Here is a 14,753-nt window from a genome sequence, read left to right as displayed (position 1 = left end):
TTTAGGTGGCTCCCTTCATATCTCCACATCTTAAATGGATGCCCAAGATTCCAGCTGATATTATGCCTTGAAAACTCAGTGGTCACGCAAATCGATCAAGAAGCCAACTCGATTTAAAGCAGCATGCGTCTACACATATCATGAGTAAGTGCCCACTTAATCCCATAAGCCTGTGTAAGTTTAGCGGATGACAGAAATTCCCAGTGTAGTCATTCTTTACGGCAAGGGCCTGATCTTAAAGTAGCTCGAGCTTCGAGGAGTTATTGATACATCGGGAGACTGTTTAGTTAACAGGCCAGAATACGGACAGGCGGTTAATGACAGCAGCAGCGGAACCTGGAGATTCTACCTCCAGACTGCCAACGGCGATATCTTCAACTGCTGCTTCCGCTGCCTATCCTTCCTTTCTCCCTTCTACACACACCAGATTACAGTACCAGTCCGTTGCTTTGATTTACGTTGATTTACCACCAATTACAATTAGTGTAAAGCTGGGTTATTGATAATGGCTTGCTTATATTGAATTCCAATCTAGACTCGCGCTTTGCAGTACCTATTCTAGTACATATCAAAGGATATACATAGTGTCAAGACTCATATCTCCTTCCAGACCGTTTGTGGTAGCCCCTTCGGCAATAAGCTTTGCTTTCTTTGCATTCCTGTGTCTTAGCAGGAGCCAGCATGCGCCATAGAGAAATCCAGCGACGACTGTCAAACCGGCAGAGACAGCATTGCCTTGTATGTACCGTGGACCTTGCTGGCTGGGATACAGCTGTGATGATACCACGTTGGACACGTTTGCAATGGAATATGCAAAGGGCATACCGAATGCACGTTTGGAATCCGGTGATAAGTTGGTAGCCACCCAAGTTACTGCAAGTGTGGAAATGGGATAGAGTCCTGCTAATGGTTAGATTACAGCACGATAGGCCAGTAATAATATTACTCACCAAGGACCAGAATGAACATCCCAGCATAGCCAGCACCGGGGTTTGGTGTCCCAACACAGACGAGATACCCCACCGCAACTGGAATACAACACCCAACGATGAACACACCGCGTCGTTTTATCTTGTCGGAGTATACAACCTGGATAACAAGCGATATGGCACCGACAATATAAACCGGTATAGTCATGTAGTTGACTTTGAGTGAGGCATACCTAGACTTGATTAGCAAGTTGCTTCAGAGTCGATCCATGGATAGGCTCTTACCCAAGGCCAGAAATAATAGTGGGAAGGAAGACACCAAATCCATTGATCGCGACAGAGGAGGTGAAGAAAGCGATACCCAGGAGCCAGACAAAGGGGTCCATAAGCGCAATTTTGATCCACCTGCGCTCAAACTTGTCTTTTCCCCTGAGCATAAAGTCTCGCTGTTTCTTTAAACGCATAGTTTCCTTCTCTTCCTCGTTCAAAAACCAGGCTGTTTCGGGCGTAGTCGGCAGGAAGATCCAGCCAATGCCGCAAACGACAACCGTGATAAGGAACTCAATGATGAAGAGCCATCTCCAAGCCGCAAGACCATTTCGCGATCCCATCGTCTGAACGGCATATGCAAACAGTCCCCCAAAGGCACCAGAGATGCATTGGGCAAGGTTGGTGGTCATAATACGCTTTCCCGCCAGTTCCCGGGGATAAATAGTGGTAAAAAGATAGGCGAAAGCCTGAGCAAGACCGGCCTCGGCGGCGTTCAATAACATACGAACCGCGATAGCTTGGCCGTATGTGTTGATAAATGCAGTCCCAAGCGTACAAGCGCTCCATAATACGAAGGCAGTACCAATGGATTTGTTAGCACCCCAGCGCTTTACGGCCAGGACCCAAGGAACTTCGAATATTATAGTACAGACGCTCGCAAGAGTATTGATATTGCCAAATTGGCCGCCATGAAGTCCGATATCTTCGTCGAAGCCGAAAACTCTGGCATTTCCAAGCTGAGTAGCGTTAGTAATGACAAGTTTGGTGAGATCGGCAAACACTAACGTTATTTCTGTCCAGGGTAGACACCACAAGAAAGATAACTGAGACTGGCACAACATATTTGTCGAATTTCTTGCGACACGCCGCTTCCTTCGCAGGGTCAATGTATATAACCGAACTGGCTTCACCAGAGCCATAGTCGACAGATCCTCTGGCGTCGACTACAGCTGGCTTTTTTGTTTCCGCGGTCTGTTCAGACTCCATTGCTGTAGCTTGTACTGAAGCAAACTGTCAAATATTATTGATATTGAAGTAAGAGTATCGTAGGCGGTTTGCTACAAATGAAAATGGAGATGTTGCCAGTGTCGCCCGCCTATATACCTGCCTCTCTCATATGGGTTGAACAAAAATACATCTTCATGCTCCCGCGATAAGCATGATAGACATGATAGACGTGATAGGCATGATAAGCGTTGGAAACCACTTAGAGTTGTCGAAATGGATTGTTCGGGCTGGCCCGAATTGGCTGCAGAGCCTTTTAAACTTCTGCTCGATGCTGATTCCCATCGGCTGCGAATGGGGATAATTTGCCGAAACTAAGAATATCCGCTTTTACTCCAAAAAGACGGATTGCAAAACATTTAATTGGGCAGGAATTTCTAGAGATATGCGACTCATGAAACTGATTGGTTCTACCCCGCACTTGGCAAGATGAGGACTCGATGAGATACCATTGCAATGGGGAGGGATTGGGGTACGAGCATCCAGGTAGCGTAGCATAACGAGGAAAGCAGATGTATTGGGGGCGACCAATCAGTGCTCCTATCGTAATCACACCGATTTCGGCGTACACCGAACAGCCTTCACCAATCCCTTATCTAACTCAATACCATCCCCTATCATCAGGATTGATTGTAGTTTCGACCGCGAGGATTAAATCCAAGTCCAAAAAGAAATAGATATCGCGGATGGATTCCCCATCGCGCCCCGGCCCGCTGGTTGGAAGAAGGGTGACTGCATGTCAGAGGTGCGTAGAAGATGTGGCAGTCATCGGCGTGGACCGAAGATTCCATACTGACTAGATGCCTAGGTGTCGTCGGAGGAAACAGAAGGTAGTGATAATGTACATTTGCTGCGATCCAAGGACCATGATGCTGACAAGTGGGTAAATGTGCAGTGTGATCTGAAGCATCCGAATTGCTCAAACTGTGAAAGCGCACACGTTCGTTGCTTGACTTATTATTCAGGGAAACAAGCAGAGGTGAGTTGACTTGATCATAATCGTGGTCGGTTTGCACATACTTACATGCTCTGAGTTACCTCGCAACTACGTGACCAACTTGGAGGCGCAGATCGAGAGGCTGAGACAAGAAAATCAAGAGCTGCGAACGCGAAATCGAACAATTTCCGTGGATGGTGAAGTTTCCACTGCTCACGAAACGCCGTCCCCTCCAATACGGGAACTTGGGAGTCCTCCTATAGACGGACCCGCGACTTCTGATAACAACCACAATCATCTCCAAGATCTGGTCAAGAGTGTCAGGAACGTTGTGGTCGAGCCTTCAAAACAACCGCGATTCTTAGGACCAAGCAGTGGCATCACCCTCGCCAGGATGGTTATGGCTTCAATCCGCACCGACCACCTGCCGCCCTTGTCTCAGCAAAAATCGCACGACCGTGGTGCATCAACGTCTGTACCTGCACTCATACCTGCAGCCGAATCTTCCCTTCCACCAAGACATGCTGCCGACCATCTTGTGGAGGTCTACTTCCAGTATCGTACGCCTCATCTGTCGATAGTAGAGCGGCCACAGGTCGAAAAAGCCCTTGAAAGTGTGTACAATTCCCAGAACGGTCACCAGGCCTCAGATGGAGGAATTGAGAGAGAGATGTTCACCACCTATATGGTATTTGCCATCGCCCTTTGCAACATTCCGAACCCTGCGGGTGGAACGAGTCGTGTGATGCAAAGCGAGGGCTGCTTTCGCTCCGCAATCGGCAGGGTAGAGAAGGTGATTACCTATTCAAGAAGCGACCTGGAGACTCTCCGTTCTGTGCTCCTTTTAGCTCAGTTTGTTTCCATGTGTCCTTGGCAGGGTAGCTTGTGGCATTTGACTGGCATCGCCCTGCGTATATGCATTGACATGGGTCTGCATTGGGAAACTGAAGGGCAGTCCCTCGATACAGCACCGGATATACTGTACGAGCGCCGGCGCTTGTGGTACTCTGCTTACTATTTTGATCGTGTGCTGGGTATCACCCTTGGTCGTCCGTTCGGCATCACGGACGAAAGCACACAGGTCCCTCTTCCAAACCCATGGGCGGCAGCCCGTCTGCCCCTTGGCCCAGGACAGAACGATTTTGACATCCACCACCAACGGGCCCACAACCATTTGTTTAGCATGGCAAAGATTGAATCCGAGATCAAACACGTGCAACAGAGCCGAACCTGGCCTGCCAAGATTGCTTACCCCAGACCGAATTTCGGTTTGTGGATACAAGATATCAAACCTCGCCTGCAGGAATGGCAAAGCACGGTGCCAACCCCGAGTAAAGCTCACCCACATTCTATATTCGCAAATCAGGCTTACTGGGATGCAATCTTCAATAACTGCATCCTTCTACTCTACCGACCTAATTCCAGCGTTCAGCACATACCTATAGAAACGCTAGCTGTTTCCCACGAAGCCGCCTGTAACTTGATCGCAAGCCTCAAAATCCTACAGCGAGAGGGAAAACTTGATGTACTTTGGAGGTCTGTTCATCATCTTTTCATGGCAGGCTTGACAATTATATATGGCCTTTGGCAGTCAAAGGAGGTGCGCGACAGCATCCCTGTCAGCAGCAGCATTTCAACGCTTCAATCCTGTGCTTCAACTCTTTCTGCCATGTCAGAAACTTTTCACGGAGCTTCCGGCTGTCGAGATGTCTTTGATACTCTTTCCTCAGTAACCATCGACTGGCTAGTCACAAACGACGCTGAGAAAACTCGTCAAACTCGTGTGGATTTTGAGAGACAGGTAGAGGATCTCTTGCAACAACTAAATCCCTCTCGGGAAGGGATGCCTACGAACGAGAATAGCGTCATGGACATGTCGGACATGCTCTCAACCGATATCTTTGCTTTTGGTGAGATGCTTAATTCGGCTGCGCAATGGCTGGAGCTCCCGGATCTGGATTTTCAACTGGATTTCATTAACATGTGTTGACGTTATGACCGTCAACAGAGAAGGAAATAATTTGGATCTGTACTCAAGCCGAGGAACATAACAGTTGCTGGTATCACAGAATGTCCGTACAGGTGATAGCTCGCTGAATACCAACATGTATTAGAAAGCTCCCAACTGCGTGTAGAAGAGAAAGATGGAGATTCAGGCAACGGAGGCAGCAGCTGAGGATATCACCATTGGCTGCACAAAAATGGAATCTCCGGGCCCGGCTTGCCCGTACTCTGGCTAAGGAATCCAATAACAATATACATATTGGAATTGATCCGAATTGGCCTGCACAGTTTCAAGTGACGACAACAATTTTACATGTAGAATCCGCTTTTAATCACACGCGGCCAACTTCATAGCTAATTTAGAACGTTGAACACCCAGTTCACCCCCGATGAAAAGATTGTTCTAGCCCTGCTCTGCATTCACGACATATAATCTATCCAATCAAGCATATTCGCATAGTCCTTTGGTAACAAATGACTGTGTTATTTATCGAATCGATGATATTTATTCTGATAGTGAACAACACCAGTTATACATTACTGATCTATCAAAGTACGAAAGCTATTCAGGAATGTAACCAAAAGCTACTGGTCGGCTGCTGCCTATCAAGAATCTCTGAGGCTTTTTCTGTGAGAAAGCGACTTAAAGCTATGCTTCAGTCCGTGCTGCACTTGCGGGTGTGTCGTTAACAATGGCGTCGTACTCGATAGGCTTATTGATTATGCGCGCGCCGGCAAGCCCCAGTTGCCACCGTTCGAAACCCGTGCGAGACACAGAGGTTGAGGTCCACATGCCATCTCGTCGAAAGCCGTTCGTTACGCTGACAGCAACTTCAACCGGAACATTGGGAAAGAGCTCTGCGAGTTCATCCCGGAACGACTCTGCGTCATGCTGGAGAACCCAACTGATGCCTTTCTCCAAGGCGATACAGAACCGTTTCTGAGCATCCAGAATCTCGGGGGTGATAGTTGCAGTCTCCCGATAATATACGCTCCAGGGGATGTCACCTTGTGAGACCATCTCCATCACAATCGAAACATCATGATTCTTCTCGACCATAGCAAGGGCGGAGAGGTTGTCGGTTATAAAATAGTCGCCCATACCTCCTTGAAACAAGTTGCCCAGCATTATGCCATCAAGATCCTGGACGTAGTCAACTGACTTTGGGTCGATACCATTTTCGCGCAGCAGCATCTTAAAGAAAAGACCGACGCTGGCCCCACCACCTGACTTCATCGACACCGTTTTCCCAATCACATCTGCCAGCTTGAAGCCTTCTCCTTTGCCACGCGTAAGTAGCGCGAGAGGGCAGCGGTTCGCAATCTGAGCGAAAACGGTATAGTCTTGGACCCTGTCGCGGTACATAGAGGGCACCCAAATCCCACCAAGAGCCATATCGGCCGTGCCATCAGCGAGAGCGTCCAGCACACCATCCCAAGGCGTGGGAATGTTCACAGTGACATCAAGTCCTTGCTCGCGGAAAAATCCATGTCGGAGGGCAATATATTCTGGGAGATAGTTCAGGTTATACCCAGTTGCTGTAAGGCGGAATGGTTGCATGGCCAAATTTCCTTTGACGTTGGACTGAAAATGCCAGGAGGTATTGAAATCTTTAAGTGAACAGAAAGTTGTGAGTGGATTGCGTGATGTGCCCTGAAAGGAATGGTTGGAAGTCGCCGAGTTTTTTTTAGTTTTTTTGAGAACAAGGCGAATATGAAAGAATATGTACTCGCATGAGCACGCAGGCATCTCGCCATGATCGCTGTCGTTGATTTCGTATCGTCGGAAAATTGCGATGAGTGGTTACCTATCAGAAAGTGCGATCGGAGTATCCCGATCGCTATCGGAGGTGTACACAGTTCCCCATTCCAATGAGCAGAGCTGATAGTGAACAGCTGTGATTACCTAATCGCATATACCACCACTTACAGCACTCTGGTCTTAGATATAAGGACATGCACTATAAACAGTGGTCGAGCTCTAGATCCGAGGCTGCATCTTAACGCCTTCATCGCTCGGCATCATGGCATCCCAATTTTACCTCGAAGAGACACCTGTGGAGGTTAAAGGTGCCGAAGTAAGCTGCCTTCTGTCGTAACAGTTTTATCCGTACACCAGTGGACTAACGAATGTAAAAACATGGTATTCACTTAGTCACGGAAAATACACCCAACGGTCAGAAAGTGCAAATTCTCCTTGAGGAATTAGCAGATGTGTATGGTGTGAAATGGACTACTACCCTTATGTCAGTGAAGCAGTTTCCCCAACTGCCACAAAGTCGTTGCTACTGATACTAACATTTACTAGTGACACATCAACAAATGAGCAAAAGCAAGACTGGTTTCTTGCTCTCAATCCGAATGGTAAAGCGACTTTCCTTTCCGAAATATACACAAACCAACTTTGAGCAGGTCGAATCCCTATCATCATCGATAACGCCCAGTCGCATCCGTTCCCTGTTATGGAAACCTCTGCAGAACTCCTCTACTTATTAAAGTTCGACAAGGACAACTGTTTTGGTTTCAAAAGCGAACTAGAGCAAAGCGAGGCCCTGCAATGGTTATTCTTCTGGCACGGTGGGGGTGCTCCGTACCAGGGAAATCTCGGCTTCTTCAGTCGCGCCCAAGAACAAAGCAGCTGTAAGTCACAAAAAGCGGTCCACCGGCTTGAGTTCAAACCAAGAAACTAACAAGGATCGATCATCTAGTCGCCATTGATCGGTTCCGAAAGGAGACGTATCGAGTATTCGGCGTTCTCGAGCTTCGACTATCTGGCAAATACACCGGCCAATCGAGAGACTTCCTCGTGGGCGAGGGCAGGGGCAAGTACTGTGTGAGTGATATTGGAGCCTGGGCATGGGTTAAAAACTGGTCGCGCAGTGGATACACGATCGAGGAAATGGAGAATTTTCCACATGTACTCGCGTGGATCGATAGGATTGCAAAGAGACCTGCTGTTCAAAGAGGGATTGGTTCGAAATACACATAAACACGCCCGCCTTTTTTTTTCACAGGTTAATTGTATTCACTGAAAGTATACACAAACATGTGTTACATGATGTGAGAGCTTCCAACAAAAGCTGAACGTGAAGCACCTACAAGATGAAACATTTTCAAATATCGGGCATCATATAATTGGTGAAAATAGCACACTGAATAGATAAATAGTAATCAGTAGTCTATTTCGCAACTGAAGGATAGGCTCAAGAAGCTAGAGATACGCCAAAGAGGATCAAACGACTGGAATTAACAAAATAATCTACGTACCTTACGTACAGATCGTTTTAGTCACGAGATAATTCTTACGAGCCGCTAGCACCGCTTTCATATTTTTTTTCTCATCTTCTTCATCATCTCAAGAATTTGATCCAAAGAGTTCTTTTTCGCCACCTCGGTAACAGAGAGGGCTGCGCTATCTTGGCTGGTTTTCCCATCATCGCACAAGTATACCTGTTGGATTACCCAGCCAGAATACGGGCAGGCGGTCAGGCCGCGGGAAGCGGAAGCAGTCGGGCCCAGAGATTCTACCTCCAGGCTGCCAACGGCTATATCTTCACAACTGCTGCTTCCACTGCCTACCTTCACTTTCCCCCAGGCATTGGGTTATTTGGCGACCCGTTATGCACCCATCACATTCATTGGTGCTGCGCCGATACCCTGCATCGCTGCGCCACTTTGAGCGCGCTGAACTAGACAGTACACGATACGATAGAAGATACTACAGTGTTCTAGCGGAAATACTAAAAAATGGGTTTTAAAAACAGGGGTCATAGCCAGACGAGAAAGCACCGCTTTGAAGTAAACGGAGACTCCTTTTTCCCCGATAGCCGTCACCGATCTAAGTTGGATGGAATCCCTCACTGGCTTATCTATGGGAGAGCAGACGGAATCCGGAGTTCTCCGGTACGTATGCTCCTATGTGGTTCTTAGCTGGTAGTGAGTTGACTATTTTCCAACGTTTAGTTTAATCACAACAGGCGTTTGGTTGGGTCACAAATGGGAAATGCCTTGCAACTCCACTAGCAAGCTCCAGTCTATGAATCTCGCAGCTCGCGTTTTCAACTCTAGCCAGCTGATAATAACTCAAGTTACCCGAACTTTAACTTGTGGCAATGTTAAATCTCAAAAGCTCCGGCTGCCTCTGCACTATACTATGAGAAATTTTTACAGGATAATCCTGCGTTTTCACTAATCAACAATTACCCATCCATAATTACTAATCGACTCCGATCGGTATTCATGTACTTGGCACATAAGAAGAATAATCATAAAGTTCAGTGATATTGCCGATGGCACTCTGCTTTACGTTAGGAAAGGTTAATATACCATCCAAGCCGCTTGGCGAGAATATTTTACCGCACGAACCCTTCCGCTCTTTGGTACAGACTAGTTGCAGCCGCTTGTTTTATAAGTTCCCGCCCGCCCGCGGTCCGCGCGCGACTTGTCTGCGCGTGGGAAAGGTGGGGACAAAAGGCCCCCCCGGTCTCAGGGTACTCGACCTTACAACCTTTTAATACTTATAACAGTAACACGCTTTACTAAAGTGAAACCTTATTTAAACAGGCGGCTTACCGCTGTTGCCTATTAACTCTACATCATATCATACGGGACGTGGCGGGAGGGTTGTGATGATTTCGGCCTCGTTCTATCCATAGTCTACTGCTCTTTCCTATCTCTTCCTCACGGAACGCTGCTAGTCTGCTGTAGACATTGTCCGTGGCAAACTGAAGATTGTATGTCCAACTATGTTATTCGCGCCAACGAAGTAGTACATAGGCTGTAAGCAGATTAAGAGGTGCTGACTTTGTGCCGAAAAGCCGAGGCATAATTACAGAAAAGGCATGTAGTATGACAGAAAAATGAAAAGTACAACGTTTGATGCAGTTATGAAAACGGGGCAAGATTGCCTGAACTGATTCCACGAGAATTGTTTAGAGCTTATTTAATCACTAACCAGCCTTCTTCTATGTAGACTCCACAGATATGGGGTGGATGTGAGACACAGATGATATATCATTAACTTTCCGGCTAAAAATCGCCTGCCCTATTAAATTTCTGCTTAAAGCCGGGGTTTTTTACCTGCGGCTGCCGCTGTCGTCCTATGCATATAGATCTATTGGAGGTTTACCCTCAGGTCCATAGAAGCCAAATTGACTCGCACATCTCATGCAATTAGTATCTTGCTTAGCTCATACTAGTTGTGCAGTTCATCTGGGGAAGGTACGATAATTAAGCCGAGTCAGGAAGAGTTCATGCCGGACGATGCGAACTACCCAGCAGTTCGTATTTGGCTTTGCCGTCGGAGGGTCCAACAAACGATTATTTTAGGTATCTTGGCATACTATTATGAGATGGCATGAATCACATATTAGCCAGTTTCTATATAAGCCGTGCAAATCTTCCCATATGTTGGTCATATTCTTTTCGCCAACCCGCATCACTATCTTCTTGACATCACCATCAGCAATAATCATCCTTTAAATACCTTCATTCCATCTTACAGCATTTCAATCTCTCTTCTCTAGCAAACATCCAACTCGCCGCACTCTCTGCCAAAATGCGTGTCTCCACTGTTCTCTTCACCCTCTTCGCCACCATTGCAGTAGCGGCCCCCAGCAATATTGGCACCGTCGAGACCAACTCCCTCCTCGAAACCCGACAGTGCTCGGCTGCGGGAGTTTGCTCCAGGGGCGGCGACAGGGGCGAGAGCTGCTCCGCACTCAAGTGCTGCAGCGATTCTAAGTCTGGCCGTGGCGGCGGTGTAAGACATCTCCTTTCCCAACATGTTGAAGGTGAATTATGGCTGACCTTTCTTCGCCCCACAGGTCTGCTGCTGCAACTAAGCACATACTTTCATCATGACATCTTCATGACATCCTCATGACATTCTCATGACATTCTCACGACAATGTCATTCCAACTTCGTTTCTCCGCATCAATAAATCTTTCCCGCAAGACAAAGTTTTCCGTCTTTTAACGGGAGCAGAGAGGGGAGCAAGCAGGTTTATCGATGAAAATATTATTTACCACTCGGTGGCTGTAGAGTTCCCCAATACATCGTCTCGAGTTTTAACATTAAACCTCCCGCATGACTCTCCGGCAACTCTATCCACTTCAGGTGATTCCCAATAACTTAACAATACCACCATACCTGAACAAAGAAGCTCTGCATGTCTGTACCAAGCCCAGAGGCTTGCGCCTAACTTCCTGAATAGTTCGTGCCGGTACAATAAGATGATGGCTGAAATGGTGTCCGTTATATCAACGATTTGATAGAAGATTTAAATACTGTCACAAAAACGACGCCGTTAATTGCGGGCAGCGATTAACGCCTTATATCTCTCGTGACAAATACCGAACTCGTTGTATCTTAGAATAGATTATCAAGGACCTGCAGTCTGTGTAGACGTTCTCTGGGCAAGGAGTATTCTGCCTGTTTTTCCCCAGGACCATTCACATAAGTCGACACATCTAACAGCGGCTTTTGGCAGCTCATCCTCTAAGACAATGTTGGATTATACATGTAGACTCTTGTAATTGTGTATTTGTTTCTTTTCAAATGTGTTCATGTTCCGTATTGCAAGGACATGGCACTGTGAGACAACGCATTGACTAAACTGTCTTCCTATCATTCAACGATGTAATCACATGATGTTATTGATGCCACGCCTGAACCGCTATATTAGATTGGTTTGTATGTTGCCCATACTCTGTCTTGTGACACTCGAGTTTTAGTTAACCCAGGCGGGCTGTGAGCTTTTACAATGTCGGTGTTTGTTTGATATGATATGGATAAACATTATTTTGCTGGCTAGTAATACACTTGTCTGCTCACACCTAAGGTAAGCCGCAATGGCCCACAGTCTAGACCTGTGGGGAATGCCCTTTCGAAGTCGCTCCGATCTGACCAGGCACCAGAAGCCCACACCTAATGCAGAGCCAAGGCGCACCCAGCCGTAGCGTTCAAGCCAACAGTCAGGTTGCCAAGCACCGAGCCAGTCAACCAATTGCCGACATAGCTGTTCACATCCTCGGGCTTCTCCCACATCACCCAGTGCGAACCATTCACCTCGCCCCGGGACAAGCTGTCGAAGTACGTTTCCATACCCGTGGACAAGATAGGAGGCAGCGCCTGGTCCAGCGATCCACCGATATACAGAGCCGGCTGCGCGTACTTGGCAGTGTACGCAGCGCCGCTGGGCACAAGCGTAAGCTCGTCCTGCCAGTTAAGCTCTCCGGTGCGGTACCAGTTGAGCGTTCTGTTAAAAGGGTCGCTCGTGTAGCTGTTGACGTAGAAGTCCAACTCTTCCTCGCTCAACAATGGTGTGTCCTCGGTAACGCCGTCGAGCAGCTCGAAGGTGAACCCGCTGCCGCTGGAGTTGAAAGCCGATGCACCACTGGGGAGCTTTACGCCGTAGATGGTGTTCAGGATCTGCCTCACGCGCGTGGCGTTCTGCGCATCGCCAAGTCCGATGTAGTCCTGGACAGCGTCCGTGCGGAACTGCAGCTGGTAGTGTAGCGTAGGCAATGCGACGGCCTGGTCGACGTAGGTGAGACGAGGGGGCGCAAAGGGTGTGCTGATGACGAAGAAGGCGGACACCAGCTCTGGGTGCCAAAGGGCCGCGCGGTAGACCACAGCTCCACCCCAGTCGTGTCCGCCAAGGATGATGCGGGACAGGCCAAGGTGGCTGGCGAGCGCGGCAATGTCGTCTGAGGCGCGCTTGAAAGTGCTGGTTGGGCTGGTTAGCCATCCCGAATGCTTGGAGGGGTGCCCCACTGGAATATGGTACGAAAGAACTCACTAGAAGCTAACGTTTTCAGGCGCATCGGTTCCTCCGTATCCCATCATGTCCGGGGCAATGACCCTGAGGCCCTTGGAGAGAAGGAAGGGGATCTGGTGGCGCCATCCCAGGGATAAGTCGGGCCATCCGTGGATGAGGAAAATTGTGCCGACCACTTTGCCCGACGGCTCTGCATGGATGTAGTTGTACGTGACCCCGTTCACCGTGGCGGTCTGGTACTCAAACCTAGAGTCGTTGATGCTAAGGGCAGACATCTTGGCCACACGAAAACGAGGGTGGATGAAGTTAGCGATGCTGCTGGTAGAGAGAACAACTGAGGGATCATTGCCAACTATGTAGTCCTCGGGTTGAACCTAGGCTGTAGACAGGGTTACAGTCAATGTGGAGACTTATGGAAATTGTCACCTCATTTTGAACGGCAAATCCCCTTTTCAGCATGTTAGTGGTTCTTGTTGTGGAGTGAAATAGGGAAACAATACCGATATACCAAGGGTATACCATGGGACAGTGGATGTAGTGTACCATGATGACGCCTGTGGCTATTTCTACAAGGCTCGGTACGGCCTCACGCTGCCAAGCTGCGCAACTTGGAGCAAAAACAACTGTTAATACTTTCCGTTAGGTAAGGTTTCTTGCTTCCAGCCGAGGCACACGGGAGAGAAAGTGCCTCCCGATAGGATAGGTAGTGTTGTTTCTCCTTTCCATCCAATGCGAAAACGAAAGCCGAGGCAAAAAATAAATTGCCCTGTCTTGGATCCCCCTGTCGCGCGCACGGTGATTAATTACAAGAAAAGCGTTGTCATGATTGGCTGTCCCAGAGCCAATACTGACAAATGCTGCAGCCAGCAATAGCAGGCCTAGCCTATAGCCCTGCGCAACAAGTTAAAGCCACAGCGTCTTCCCAACTGGAAAGCCATGTTGCACAGGCGCGGTTTACCGCCGTTCCAAAAAAAATAAAAATAAAAATAAAAATTTACCCCCTTGAAACCATTGAGTTATTTTTTATAAAAAACAATAGTATCGATTTCCAAGACATAGTTGATTAGATAGCTGATAGACAAAGATGAGTTAGGCCGATTACCAAGCCATTCACTATTGATATGGCTGTGTGCTTGCCCTTTTGGGCCATGCATTGTGTAAAATCTAGTGTTTTTTGGAACTTGGACTGCATTACTCATTACCCCTACACTGTCTTTGCATCTCAACTCCACAGCCATGCCTCAAAGGGCGTTGGCCCCGGATGTGCCGGATTTGCTCTCGAGTAAGTTAATTGCAACTTTTGCCTTGTCAGACTACGTCATATCACCCACCAGCCAACCAGTAATTCACATCAGAATCTGAACTATTTCCTAAACGTGATCTTTATCCTTGCAATTGACGTATAAGTTGTACAGGCTAAAGATCTTCTGCGTGTGCCATGTAATGCTCAGATTTAACTACAATTTGGTTCTCATTGTGCATGTTAGTGAATTATGGAAAGCTGCAAACATTCGATACCAACAATATTTGAAGTTGCTAGTAGGCTTTGGCTTTTGAGAGGAATTGGACGCTTGTAGTTTCTAGAAACGGTTCTTAGGGGGTTCGCATCAGCGTCAAGCTTTCAAACTCAACATATGCAAGTGACTGCCTCAATATTCAATGCATGCCTTGAGTTGTCTAAGAATTGTTCGTGTTAGTACTGTGTAGCTTTGCCTTATTCACATAAGCGTTAAGCTAAGCAAGTTGTGAGTGAGTCCACCAACTCGGAAAGAACACTTCCCGGTCCCATGCTAAATCATATTCTTAATGGCAGGAGCGAGTTGATTT

The 14,753-nt window shown here is 47.7% G+C and overlaps 3 protein-coding genes across 3 annotated transcripts; all 3 read right to left on the bottom strand.

Moving 5' to 3' along the window:
- Positions 1 to 1,210: 1,210 nt before the first annotated feature.
- On the bottom strand, positions 1,211 to 2,186 carry EsH8_I_000542 (uncharacterized protein; the record flags this gene model as incomplete). Its single annotated transcript, XM_083267955.1, has 2 exons — positions 1,211 to 1,936; positions 1,986 to 2,186. 2 exons carry the CDS (start codon positions 2,184 to 2,186, stop codon positions 1,211 to 1,213), a joined length of 927 nt encoding a protein of 308 aa, XP_083118393.1.
- Positions 2,187 to 5,794: 3,608 nt separating this feature from the next.
- On the bottom strand, positions 5,795 to 6,706 carry EsH8_I_000541 (ABC transporter substrate-binding protein; the record flags this gene model as incomplete). The annotated part of the gene is made up of 1 exon (XM_083267954.1): positions 5,795 to 6,706. The coding sequence occupies one exon, from the start codon at positions 6,704 to 6,706 to the stop codon at positions 5,795 to 5,797; it is 912 nt and encodes a 303-aa protein (XP_083118392.1).
- Positions 6,707 to 12,073: 5,367 nt separating this feature from the next.
- Positions 12,074 to 13,201, bottom strand: EsH8_I_000540 (alpha/beta fold hydrolase; the record flags this gene model as incomplete). Its single annotated transcript, XM_083267953.1, has 2 exons — positions 12,074 to 12,875; positions 12,948 to 13,201. The coding sequence occupies 2 exons, from the start codon at positions 13,199 to 13,201 to the stop codon at positions 12,074 to 12,076; spliced, it is 1,056 nt and encodes a 351-aa protein (XP_083118391.1).
- Between the last annotated feature and the right edge of the window lie 1,552 nt (positions 13,202 to 14,753).

The sequence above is a fragment of the Colletotrichum jinshuiense genome, chromosome 1 (assembly GCF_051148585.1).
Source record: "Colletotrichum jinshuiense chromosome 1, complete sequence".
Lineage (NCBI taxonomy): Eukaryota > Fungi > Ascomycota > Sordariomycetes > Glomerellales > Glomerellaceae > Colletotrichum > Colletotrichum jinshuiense.
The sequence above is the reverse complement of the archived record's forward strand: the minus strand, read 5'-3'. Positions and strand labels throughout refer to the sequence as shown.